General features: G+C 34.5%; 2 protein-coding genes across 2 annotated transcripts; both read left to right on the top strand.

The window, feature by feature from the left end:
- The first annotated feature begins 2,866 nt into the window (after positions 1-2,866).
- Positions 2,867-3,820, top strand: LOC114028457 (olfactory receptor 5F1-like). The gene is given in 1 exon segment (XM_027842692.1): positions 2,867-3,820. A coding segment is annotated over 1 exon segment (954 nt).
- Positions 3,821-12,250: 8,430 nt separating this feature from the next.
- On the top strand, positions 12,251-13,174 carry LOC114028456 (olfactory receptor 10AG1-like). The gene has a single exon (XM_027842691.1). The coding sequence runs from the start codon at positions 12,251-12,253 to the stop codon at positions 13,172-13,174; it is 924 nt and encodes a 307-aa protein (XP_027698492.1).
- Positions 13,175-13,381: the final 207 nt, after the last annotated feature.

Below are 13,381 nucleotides of genomic sequence, written 5' to 3'. Positions count from 1 at the left end.
ATAGTAAGTTTTTGAAGCTGAATTTGGACTCAGGTCTTCCTGACTCCAGATCCAGTGTTCTACGCATCGTGCCCCTGAGCTACCCTTTAGCATTTACATAATGTATTAATATTTGCAAAGTACTTTCTATATACTACTTATTTTGAGCATTCCAACAACTCTTTTAGGCAGGTTCTCTTATTTTATTATTTCTATTTTATAGCTGAAGAAAGATGAAGGCCCAGAAAGATTAAATGACTTATCCTGTAGTAATCCTGTAGTAAATGACTTATCCTGCTAGTAATTATCCCAGAACAATTTGAACTAAAGTCTTCCTAATTTCAAGTCCTACCCTCTACATAGTTCTTCCTGTAGACTTTAGTTTGCATTATTTGCTAACAAATAAATGTGTATCATAGTGAAGGCCCAAACTAAAACTTTTTAAAGCATGTCATTAATAGTTGAATCCAATATAATTTCATTTTTCCTTCACCAACATCTTACCCAGTCCATATCACATTCACATTTTTAGGGAGAAGAGTAAGTAATCATCTTGGATATAATCTTCAGTGTAAGTTATTAATATTTTGCAATCAAAGGACTTGAGCTGGAAGATATCTTAGAGGTTGTTTTTAAATTCTTCTTCCTCCTCACCAAGTCAGTCAGTCGGTCAGCAAATATTTATTAAGTATGGACTATGCCTCAGGCACTGTGGTAAGTCCTAAGTGACTTGTCCAAGTGTGCACAGGTAGCAGGTGTCAGAGGTAGAATGAGAATTCACATATTTAGCCTCCAAACCTATCATTCCTCCCAGTGTAGCACACTGGCCTCAATTCTGGTCTGCACAGGATGACTATTTCATTATTAACTCTGTTATTCCTCTCTAATCCTTGTCCCTTACACAGACACACAACCACACATACACTTGCACACACAGTCACACATGTTCATATGATGCTGATATAACTATCACTTTTTCACATGAAATAGTTATTCACATTTAAACTCTAGATTAACTAAAATTAATTGAAATAGTCATTTAAGTAAAGTAGAAGAATATGTATGTATATATGCATTATGTATATAGATAGATATAGATTACATATGGAGGCACAGACACACATATGTGAGCGTGTGTGTGTAAATTCAGAAATTGGACAGGTTAATCCATAACTAACAGAAAATTTCCTATACAATAATCCAAACACTTTGTAATTAATACACAGCTTAAAGGCTTCTAGTGAATATAAACTCATGATACATCAAGTCACACACTTTTAGTGCTCTAATGTTAGATAACATTTCTTTATAACATGTTCGTGTCATCAATTTTTTGCATATATATTTAATATATGTGCATGTTTGTTTATATGAATATAGACATATATAAAATACATATGTAACATTTCATAGGAAGATACATATGCATAGTATATATGTGTGTATGTGTGTGTGTATTTGATTAAACACACATACATACTAACATATAGGGCAGCTAAATAACACAATGGATAGAGTCCTGGGCCTAAAATCAGGAAGACTCATCTTTCTGAGTTTAAATCTAGCCTCAGACACTTATTAGATGTATAACACTGTGTAAGTCACTGAACCTTGTTTACCTCAACTTCCTCATATGTAAAGTGAGCTGGAGAAGGAAATGGCAAACCCCTCCAGTATCTCTGCAAAAGCACATACATGTATGCATTTTGTTGTTTATTCATCTTTCAACCCTGTTCAACTCTTCATGACCTCTTTTGGGGTTTTCGTGGCAAATACATTGGAGTGGTTTGCCATTTCCATCTCTAGCTCATTTTACAGATGAGGAAACTGAGGAAAACAGCATTGTGACTTACTTAGGATAACACAGCTGATAAGTGTCTGAGGTCAGATTTGAACTTACAAAGATGAGTCTTCCAAACTCCAGAACTGCACTCTATACATTGTGCCACCTAGCTACCCTCAATTTCCTTTGATCATCTAATTTCATCAGCATAGAAATACTCTAGGGGAAAAAAGTCTCCAAAGGCAACATCTCTAATAAGAGCCTTTCTGAATCCAATCTCAGAGGAGACAAACAATAGACTTACAAAAATATATATACTCCATTTTTTTTTCTTTGAGAGGTTACTAAATTTGGGAAGAATTAGCCATATATAAAGAGAAAACAGATATCTACAGGTGAAGTTATATCTAATGTACCTGAATATGATTAGCAACAATGAATATTTATTCATACTATCTAAATATTCCTCATGAAGTAAGTCTCTAGTTCCTAGGGGAACAAGAGGGATGGATAGCTGTAGTAATATATCTACAGAAATCAATATGAATTTAAAACATCCGTGTTGAGCTCTGGACATTCACCTTACACTAAGATGACAGTAACTCACTATCCTCTCCTGGAAGCTAGGAAACAAAGACACAAACAAGCTTGTTCTTTGGATCTTGTCTTGTGGCTTCTCTTTTCTCTCAACTTGGTGAAGATTAAGAAGGATAGGGCTTCTTTAGTGACTGAGGGTTAGAAATACTCTTGGAGATAACATAGATATGCTCAACGTTCATGTTTTTATATTGGTGCCCTGGTCAACATTATTTTCTATACTTCATCTCTCTAGCTCCATTTAAGTTGGGGCAAAGGGGACAGGAATGGAAGGATTTCCAGTCACTTCTTTTTGTTTGAATTTACAGTTAAAGAAATGAAATACCTTATATCACAACTATATAATTTAGTATGTTATTTCCTTCTGGTTCTTTCCAATATGTGAATGACTTCTAGTTCCAATTTAAACTTTTTCTTATCAAGAATTTAGTAAAGTACTAGGAAAATAACTATATCTTTGCTAAAGCTTGATTTACAGTCTCTATTGAATAAATGCCTGGAAATAACATGACTGAGTTCATCCTTATTGGATTAACTGACTCTCCAGAAATTCAGATTATCTTCTTTGTGCTATTTTTGGTGATTTACATATTTACCATTTTAGGGAATATTGGGATGATTGTCTTAATCAAGATGGATTCTCATCTCCAAACCCCCATGTATTTCTTCCTGACTAACTTGTCCTTTGCTGACATTTGTTATTCATCCACTATCACTCCAAAGATGCTGGTAGACTTATTTTCTGAGAGAAAGGCTATCTCTTTTGCTGGTTGCTTTCTGCAGATGTATGTCTTTATTGCTTTGGTAACCACTGAGTGTATCCTCTTTGGATTAATGGCCTATGACCGTTATGTGGCTATTTGGAATCCACTGCTCTATACAGTTATCATGTCGAGGACAGTGTGCCTGAAGATGGCCATTGGTGCCCACACAGCGGGGTTCCTGAACTAAGTGATTCATACCAGTTACATAAGTCACTTGTCTTACTGTGAATGTAATGTTATTGATCACTTTTACTGTGATACTTCTCCGGTTCTCAAACTCTCTTGCTCTGATACACAACTGAATGAAAATCTCATCTTTATAAGTGCAGGATTAAATATCATTGGCTCACTGCTGATGATCTTCACTTCTTATGGCTGTATCCTCTTCTCCATCATGCGCATGCACTCAAAGAAAGGAAGGATCAAAGCCTTCTCAATCTGTGCTTCTCACTTGACAGCCATCATTTTATTCTACGGAACAGAAGCTTTTGCTTACATGAAACCTAGTTCAAGCTACTCTTTAAATCAAGACAAGGTGGCTGCTGTTTTCTACACTTTGGTGATCCCTATGCTAAACCCCTTCATCTACAGCCTGAGGAATCAAGAGGTGAGGAAGGCCTTAAACAATGTGATTTCAAGAACAAAAGGCTCTTCTCTTACTATGATTGTTTTCTTGACTCCAAAAATTAGAGAATAAAAATGCCAAATCTGTAGCATTTCATGTTCTCTATATCTTTGATTTATGTGATAGGCTGAGCCTTGTTAAGATGACTTTAAACTGAAAAGTACATGCACATAACACCTAATTATGACCATAGATTTTAGATATATTATGAATTGTTTGCATCAATATGAGCCCTCCCCTTCTCCATTATTCCAAATAGCTGTTGTTTTCAAAAAAAGGAACAAGTATGGAAGAGTTTGATTCTGAGAACTGAAGGGGGTGAGTGTTTTTCAAATACAATAATTAAAGAATTTTGAATTAGTGGTGCTGTTTTGTCACCAATGATTGATTTTTCTTCTTTTGTAAGTTAAAAAAAAATAGTTAATTTGATTAATTAGCTACTCCTTTATGTTGGTAGTGGTGAGGAGGCTTTGTTTTTGTCATCATAAGTAGCTCCCTAGTGGAAATATCCTTCTTTAAGGCAAACTGGTATCTTTCCATCTCAGTAAATATCCTATGACACCAAAAGTTTAAGTGCCTTGCCCAGGTGCAAACAATTATTATACATGCGATACAACGTTTACATCCAAATATTTCCAACTCTTATGCTGACCTTCTATCTACAATGTCACACTGCTCCTTATCATTTTTTTTTGCTAAATTTCTCTAATTCTCTTGCATTTGGATATCCCTACTAATGATATTGATCACAACCCATCCTGGGTCATTCTTGCCCATCTCTTCCCAAAAATTTGCCAAAAAGGCTATACTTTTGTATGTCCTTCTTGACATCAAAAAATAACCTGAACCATTTGATCACATTATGATCTTTCTCTCTGTTTCCACCCTCCCTCAATGATATCCAGGTAATTCTCAATGATTACTGTAGGTATATAGTTACTGTGAAAGATTTGTATAAATACTCTCATTTCTAGTACTTGACTAATTATATATAATGGCTATTTGAAATTGAATTTCACATTACTAAATCAGTACAGATATTTATTGGAAAGCTTATGTGTATGTATTTGTGTGTCTCTATGTTGTTTGGAATTATCAGTCTGAATTATTAGTCTTTGGAAGTAAAGACAGACATGGATGATCAAAAAAAGCATCAGAACAAGGGACAAGATTCAGGGCTACAGTGAAGCCCTAAGCCCATTACACCAAAATGGAGATATCATTGAGCTTCTAGGCAATTAAGACAGACTGAGCTGAACCAAGGACAAGTATATTAAGGTACAGTTAGTTAGCAGGGATATATTTATGTTCTTACGATTTGCCAGGCTCTGTTATAAGACTGGGAATATAAATGGGGAAAAATAAGCCCTGCTCTCAAGGAACTCCCAGCATGTCAGTCAATTAATATTTATTAGTCACCCATTATGTTCCAGGCTAGGGACCCATACAGAGGCAAGAGACAGTGCCTGCTCTCAAAGAACTTATAATCTAGTGAAGGCAACACGTAATTATATAAAAATAAATTCCACGTAGGATAAATAAGAAAATAATTAAGAGAGTGATGATGGTAGAATAAAGAGGTATTGGGAAGGCTTCCTGTTGAAAGTAGGGTTTTAGTTTGAACTTGAAAGAAGCTAGTAGGCAGAAATGAGGAAAGAGATCATTCCAGACATGGGGCATAGCTAGAGAAAATGTCTGGATCTGAGAGATGGAGAGTCTTATTCATGGAAAAGTCAGGAGATCAGTGTATTTGGAACAAACAGGATATGGAGGGAGTAAAGTTCAAAAAGTCTGGAAAGGAATGAAAGGGCTAGGTTATAAAAGTCTTTGAATGCCAAACGGAAGATTTTTGTTTGATCCTAGAGTTATTAAGGAGCCACTGGAGTTTATTGAGTTTGGGAAGGGTGTGTGGTTTTGAAATATTTGGACCTACACGTTGGGAAAATAACTTTGGTGGCAGAATGGAACAAATCCTGGAATTGGGAACCATTTGAGACAGGAAGACCAACTCAAAATTCTATTGTAATAGTCCAGGAAGGAGGTGATGTGTGCATGCACCAGGGTACTGGCAGTGTCAGGAAAGAAAAGGACACATTCATGAGGGTGTTTTGGATGTAGAATCAATTGAATTCAGCAACCGTTTGGATGTGATGGTGTGAAAGAATGAGGAGTCACATATGACATTTGTAAGTTAGGCTGCAAGGCTGGGTGACTGCAAAGATGGTGGTGCTCTCATCATGAATATCAGAGTCACCCCAAGGAAAGTTTGATAAAATAGCCAAAGACCTATAAATAGAGTTTCTGCAAACTCCAATGGATCATGAGTGATTCACAATCAAGAAAATGGACATTTTCAAAGACATTCTTTGAATATTGTTAACCTAAGCTTCATCATAATGGAGTTAGGTATTCTCCTGTGAGTACTCAACAAAAATTAATATGGGCATTGTATGAATGCATTAATTACTCTGTGTGCATATTGGAAATTAATTGTGTGTGTGTGTGTGAAAGACAGAGAGAGAGAGAGAGGCCATGATGATAGTTTGTACTGTCATTGAAAATCAGAATTCCATATACATAGATATTTTTAATAATTGCTACTCATATCTATCATTAATGCACACACATACACACATATAGATATTATATATACATACACACACAAACTAATGTGTGCAACCACACATATAAACACACATGTATACACAGTACATATATAGAAAATACTTTACTAAATATTTAGTTGTGTATATATATATGATAATAATAAAAGTTACATACTTACTATGTGCCAGGAATTGTGTTAAGCACTTTAAAATTATTATCTGATTTGATCCTTAGACCAACCTTGGGAGATAATCACTATTATTGCCCCAATTAATAGCTGAGAAAACTGAGAAAACTGATAATTCATAAATTAAGTGGCCTGCTCAAGGTGACACAGGTAGTAAACATCTGAGACTGTATTTCAAACTCAAATCTTCCTGACACCAAATTCATGTGCATTAGCTAGTGGCCTCAGGTGTATGCATATGTGTGTGTTTACACATGCACACACACATACATAAGCCAATACTTAATGTCAACAAACATTACATAACAATATCCTATTTGCTTAGCAGTAGAGATACACAGGGAAAAAAATGAGATAATTTCTTCCCTCAAATAGCTTGTATTCTCTAACATGGAAATGAACTGGAGTTATTGAAATCTCTGCCAGTGGAACACAACCTTTAGGTTATTCTACTGTGCTTTGAGTACAGTCTCAAGAATGAACCAATTTTTTTTCATCACTACCCTAATGAATAAGTTAGAGATTCCTCACCAATGAGCTGGTCACGTTGTTGAATTTTTTGGTCAATTCAGGCTGTAAAACTAAGTCCTGTGTTGTCTCTTTCTGCATCTTTAGTGATGGTAAGAGAAGAGCACAATGTGGAAATAAACATACTCCAAATGACACAGTTTAAGACAATTTATAAACTTACCTGATGATAATATAAATGTGAGACTACCACTTATGAACTTTAATGTAAATATGGGTGTAAGTAAAGATGGGGAAACATATGTTAGAATATGTGACTCAGAAAAAGACCAAAGAGCAGAAAAGAGATTTAAAAACCAAAGAGAATCCTAACACATTTCTCATGAATATTTTTTCAAGGAAATAATCGATGTATATTGAAAAAAAATAGGGACAAATAATATTTTACAAAATGAAACAAATATATATATTACAGATAGGAAATGAGTCATTACTGATGTGTGATTAATTCCCAATTCAGTTGTCTGTGTAATCAGATCATTGACTTGGTATCGGAATGATCAAAATCTAAATAACAAATACAAGTAAATTCAGAGACTGTGTATGAATGTGCACATGCTTTGTTTGTGTAACCCAAAGAGGCAACTGGTGGCATATTGTACAGAACACTGGGACTGCAGTTAGGAAGATCTAAATTCAAAACCTACCCCAGACATTTATTAACTATGTCCCTGGGCAAATAATTTAACCTCTGTATGCCTCAGTTTCCTCACTGAAAAGTAGGGATAATAATAATATCTGTCTTCCAGGATGGGTGTCATAATAAAATGAGATATTTGTGTAAAGCACCTAGAACAGTGCCTGACACATAGTAGGCACTTAATATAGGTTTCTTCCGTTCTTTCCCTTTTTATATGATAAATGCTTATTGAATTGATTTGGAAAATGTTAACCAAAAAGAATAAATACAAATGAGAAAAACAATGTGTCAGTCAGTTGAAATACTTGAATCTTGAGGGTCTGAAAATTTACTAATGATCAAAAGGCCATAGCAATGGAAAAGAAGAAAAAGACAATTATAAGTCGATAAGGGAATTTAAGTGATGACAATAAATTATATATAAAGAGTACTTCCCTCCCAAAACCTAAATCAAACTTTAAAACCATTTGATTTACTTGATAACCGAGACTGATTTTCTCTTTGTGATAATCAAATGAGATCATATATGCAAAACTCTTCACAAATTTTATAGTGCTATAAAATACTAGTTATTATGATTATTTCAAGTCAGCAGTCATAATTAAGCATCAGCTCTGTGCCAGGAGCTCTTCTACCAAAAAGGCAAAAAAGTCCTTGCTTTCAAGAATCTCTGTCTAATGGGGGAGACAGTTTTCAAACAACTATTCACATACATACATACATACATATACAAAAATATACATAGAGATAGATGAATGCACATAAAATAATTGGAGATAGTCATGCAGGAAAGGCACAGAATTAAGGTTGATCTGGAAAATCTTCCTGAAAGAGGTTAGAATTTAGTAGAGACTTGAAGTAAGCCATAGAAGCCAAGAGGTAGAGACAAGGGAGGAGAAAATCTCAGGCAAGTTGGGTGAATCACTTCTGTCAAACGTACATGATGACATTTTAGAAAAGTCACATTTGATGGTAAGCCATAGAGAAATGCAATTCAATTCCTTGGAGGAAAAAACTATAATCAATGAAATCTCAAATCCCTTTGGGTATTTGAGAAAATACATACATGCACACATAGGAGTCATCCTGACTTCTTCACTATATCTCACCTCTCATATCTAAGCTATTGCCAAATCTGTCAATGTAATCTTTGCAATAATTCTCCAACATGCTCATGTCTCTTCTCTGACACTGCACTCAGGTTCAGGTCCTTATCACCCCACACCTGGATTACTGCAAGAGTCTTCTAGTGAGTCTGCATACCTCAACTCTTTCCCCACTCCAATCAGTCATTAATCAAGCTACAAAAGATATTTCCTAAAGCACTAATCCAATTATGTCAATTACCCCCACACAATAAACTCCAGTAAATCATCATTGCCTACAGGATCACTTACAAAATTCTCTATTTGACATTCAATGTCCTTTACAACCTAACCCATTCCTATCTTTCTAGTTTTCTTAAACCTTACTCCCTGATTATGCTCCCCTACTTTTGATCCAATAACATTGGCCTCATTGCTATTCCACAAACGAGATACTCAACCTCTCAGCTCCTGGCTGAGAATCCTATGCCTGGAATGATCTAGCTTCTCTGGCTTCCTTGAAGTCCCAAATAAAATCCCATCCTCTATAGTAAAGCATATAGTAGTGCTTATATAAAACCTGCCTGATACATAAAGCTTCTAATGATCTTCGTTTCTTCTAATAAGTACCGAAGTGATCATCACCCAATGGAGGTTTTCTTAGGAAGTTCATTTAAGGCTTGATCAACTTCTTTTTTTTTTCTGGTATACAGTTATATTCTATTTCCACTTTTATTAATCTGGGTAATTTGTATATTTGTAATTTTTTCCATTTCATTTAGACGGTCAGTTTTATTGCTGTATAATTGGGCAAAACATCTCTTAATAACTGATTTGATTTCATCTTCATTGGTGGCCCATTTAGCCTTTTATTTTTGATAGTGATCATTCAGCTTTCTTCTTTTTTTAAATCTAATTAACCAATACTTTTTTCAATTTCATTGTTTTTTTCATAAACTAGCTATTAGTTTTATTAATTAGTTTGATTGTATTAACTTTCAATTTTATCAATCTCTTCTTTGATTTTCAGTAATTCTATTTAAGTCTTTGAGGATCTTTGTTTTGTTTTGTCCAGTTTTTTTTTAGTTACATGCCTAATTCATTGGCTCTCCTTCATTTACCCACAAACAAATGCAGAAAAGCAGAAATATTAAATTCATCCTTTTCATATCATAGTGAAATAAAAATATATTCAACAAAGGACCTTGGAAGCATAGATTAAAATTAATTGGAAATGAATCCATCTAATCCTAAAGAATAAGTGGGTATAAGAATGAAACATAGAAACAATAAATGGTATCATCTAAGATAATGCAAGCAAAGAGGAAATATACTAAAATTTGTGGCATGCTTCCAAAGCAGTATTTGGGGGAAAATTATATCTCTAAATGCTTCCATCAATATAAAAGAAGAAAAGCAGATCAATAAATTGTTCATGTAACTCAAAAAAATTGGAAAAGAATAAATTTTTTAAATCATCAATTAAACTCCAAATAGTTTGAAAATCAAAGAAAAGATTAATGAAATTCAAATGTAAAAAATGAACTAATAAATAAAGAAAAAAAAGAAATGACATAAAATGATTACATTATGAAATGAGTATGGTAAAAGGAGTACCTGAGCAATGATGCATAGAAAGTACTTCAGAAATTCCTGACCTTTTGTGAGTGGCCCTGGAAAATTGGACTCTGAGATACAAAATATCAGAAAACACATGAAGGAATTGTTTACTCAGTAAATCATCACAGCTTCTTGCAGGCAACCATAGTGGTAACATAGAAAAGCATTAGAAGAACTCAAGTTTTGTAAACTACTGGATATTTAAAAACTAACACTTTACAACTTGTCAGAAGTTCAAAATGTCCACAAGTTTAAAATATTTCACCTTCTACCCATTGACACTAACCTGTTCCTCTCCATATGGAGCAGTAGCTGAGGATGAACCACAGTAACATGATTCACTTTGGTCATACACACACACACACACACACACACACACACACACACACACATACACACACACATATATGTATGTGTGTATGCATATATACACATATATACATACATGTGTACATATATACACACACTTATATATGTATGTGTATATATACACATATATACATATGTGTTTGTATATATGTGTGTATATATGTATATTATATATGTATATATATATGTGTGTGTGTATATATATATATATGATTGTTTATATGTAGTCTACACTAAGGTAGTACTCCTATTTAGAAAACATACCCCATAACCAATGTTACTAGGGCTAAAAAAGATCCTCTCTTAAAGATATTATATCTTAATGTGACTCATCTTGTTAGAGAAGGACCAGAGCAGCAGCATTATTGAGGCACATGTTGTATTCCATAGCACCAAAGCTTTACTTTTCTGTACCTCTTGTCTCTATCCCCATAACGCAGAAACTGAAACCTTCATGTGGTTCTTCTATACAGAAGAAATACTAACCCTTATGTGTGTGTGTGTGTGTGTTTGTGTACATATATATATATATACATATATACATATATATACATATATACTATATATATGTGTATATGTGTGTGTGTGTGTGTGTGTGTGTGTGTATATATATATATATATATATAAAATTTTTTTTAGGTCCCTAACATGTAGCATGGTTTTGTGATGATAGTAGAGTCTTTAAATTCTTATTGAATTGAATGTAAAAGGAAAGGCTTAAAGGGAATGAGAAGTCAATAATAATTTCTGACACACACAGTGGCAGAGAGGCAGAGACACAGAGATAGAGATAGAGAGAGAGACAGAGAAATAGGGAGATCAAAGGTAGGAAGAAGGGGATAGAGAGAGGGAGTTCTTGCCCTCAAGGATGGCAGCATGGATGCTTCCTCAAATAGAAACTCATCCATTTAATGAAGAAGTTAAACAGGTTAAAGAAGTTAAAGAGGTTAAACAGAAATACACCCATTTGATCAAGAAGCTAATAGCTGGAGGTATTAGCAGAGGAAAAAAAGACTGCTGAGGAAAAGGCAAAGCGATGGAGAGGTGATCTGGTGCAAGAATAGGTCATTTTAATAAATACCTTTAGAGCTCATTTGATCTTCTGGCTGAAAGTTGAATGCCTCATTAAGCACTATTAATATATTTTCTAATGGTGCAAATAAAGTACAATGTGGGAGAATGTGCTCTCTGGGGAATGTTTTCCATAAATTGGAAGAAGAGATCTTGCCTCTAAGTTGCTACACTAAAAACATAGGATAACAGAACTGGAGAAGAGCTTAAAATACTTAACACTGGAGCACAAGGGTAGCATTAAACTTGGAATGTTAGATCTACAAAGACTTAAAAAGCATGTGATTCAACATCCTCATTTTACCAACAGAAAAAAAAAAGATATAGTGTCTGTGAATGAAACTGGCTTTCCTATCTTGAATTGATTAGTTCTGCAATGAGGTATATTAAACAAAATGAAAGGAGCAAATGTCACTTTGGTGGTAGAGTTTATTCTCCTTGGCTTTTCTGATCTTCCCAACCTACAAGAATTTCTATTTAGAATTTTCTTAGTCATCTATTTGAGTATCCTGTTAGGAAATGGCCTCATCATTCTAATAACCAAAACAGATCAATCTCTCCAAACACCTATGTATTATTTCCTTAGAAATTTTTCTTTTTTGGAAATATGTTATGCAACAGTCACTGTTCCCAGAATGCTGACAGACCTCTGGACCCACAATAGGAATATTTCTCTGTGGGCCTGTGCTACACAGCTTTGCCTTTTTGTTACTCTTGGAGTCACAGAATGTTTCCTTCTAGCTTTGATGGCATATGACCGTTATGTGGCCATCTGTAAACCTCTGCACTATTTTCTCATCATGAAACACAATGTATGTGTTGGATTTGTGGTTGGTTCCTGGATCCTTGGAATCCCAGTTGTGATAGGACTGACAAATCAGATTTTCTCTTTGCCTTTCTGTGATTCTACAGAGCTCAATCAGGTGTTTTGTGATATTTACCCAGTCCTTCAGGTGGCCTGTGGAGACACATCTATGAATGAACTTTCTGTCTATGCTGATGTTGTACTTTTTGGTATAATTCCCTTCATATTAATACTCAATTCCTATATCAGAATCATCAGTACTATCTTGAAATTACCTTCAGCTACAGGAAGGTCTAAAGCTTTCTCAACATGTTCCTCCCACCTCACAGTTGTCACTTTATTCTTTGTAACTGCAATCATGACACATTTGCAAACAAAGACCAATCATTCAGCAACAACTGAGAGGGTGCTTTCTCTTTTGTATACAATCATGACCCCATTAGTTAACCCCATTATCTACAACCTGAGAAATAAGGATGTCCTTGTGGCATTGAAAAAATTATTACCTACATGAATATGATGATAACGTGAATAGTTGAGTTTAGTAAGACAAATTTATTTTCCATTTTTTTGCATTACTTATAGAAATCTACTTCTGATCCTCTAGCCTTCCAACCCTCTGTCATTTTTAGTAAAATTCCGAGGAATATATTTTTCCTATTCCTAGCATTGTTGAAATTGTGTCTATGTCAACAGATGTCAAATATATTCTGTATTTAAA

This window comes from Vombatus ursinus, unplaced genomic scaffold (genome assembly GCF_900497805.2).
Source record: "Vombatus ursinus unplaced genomic scaffold, bare-nosed wombat genome assembly UNPS02014883.1, whole genome shotgun sequence".
Taxonomy (NCBI): Eukaryota; Metazoa; Chordata; class Mammalia; order Diprotodontia; family Vombatidae; genus Vombatus; species Vombatus ursinus.
The sequence above is the reverse complement of the archived record's forward strand: the minus strand, read 5'-3'. Positions and strand labels throughout refer to the sequence as shown.

Excerpts from the sequence above, each read along its gene's own strand:
- LOC114028456 (XM_027842691.1), top strand. The coding sequence starts at position 12,251 with ATGAAAGGAGCAAATGTCACTTTGGTGGTAGAGTTTATTCTCCTTGGC.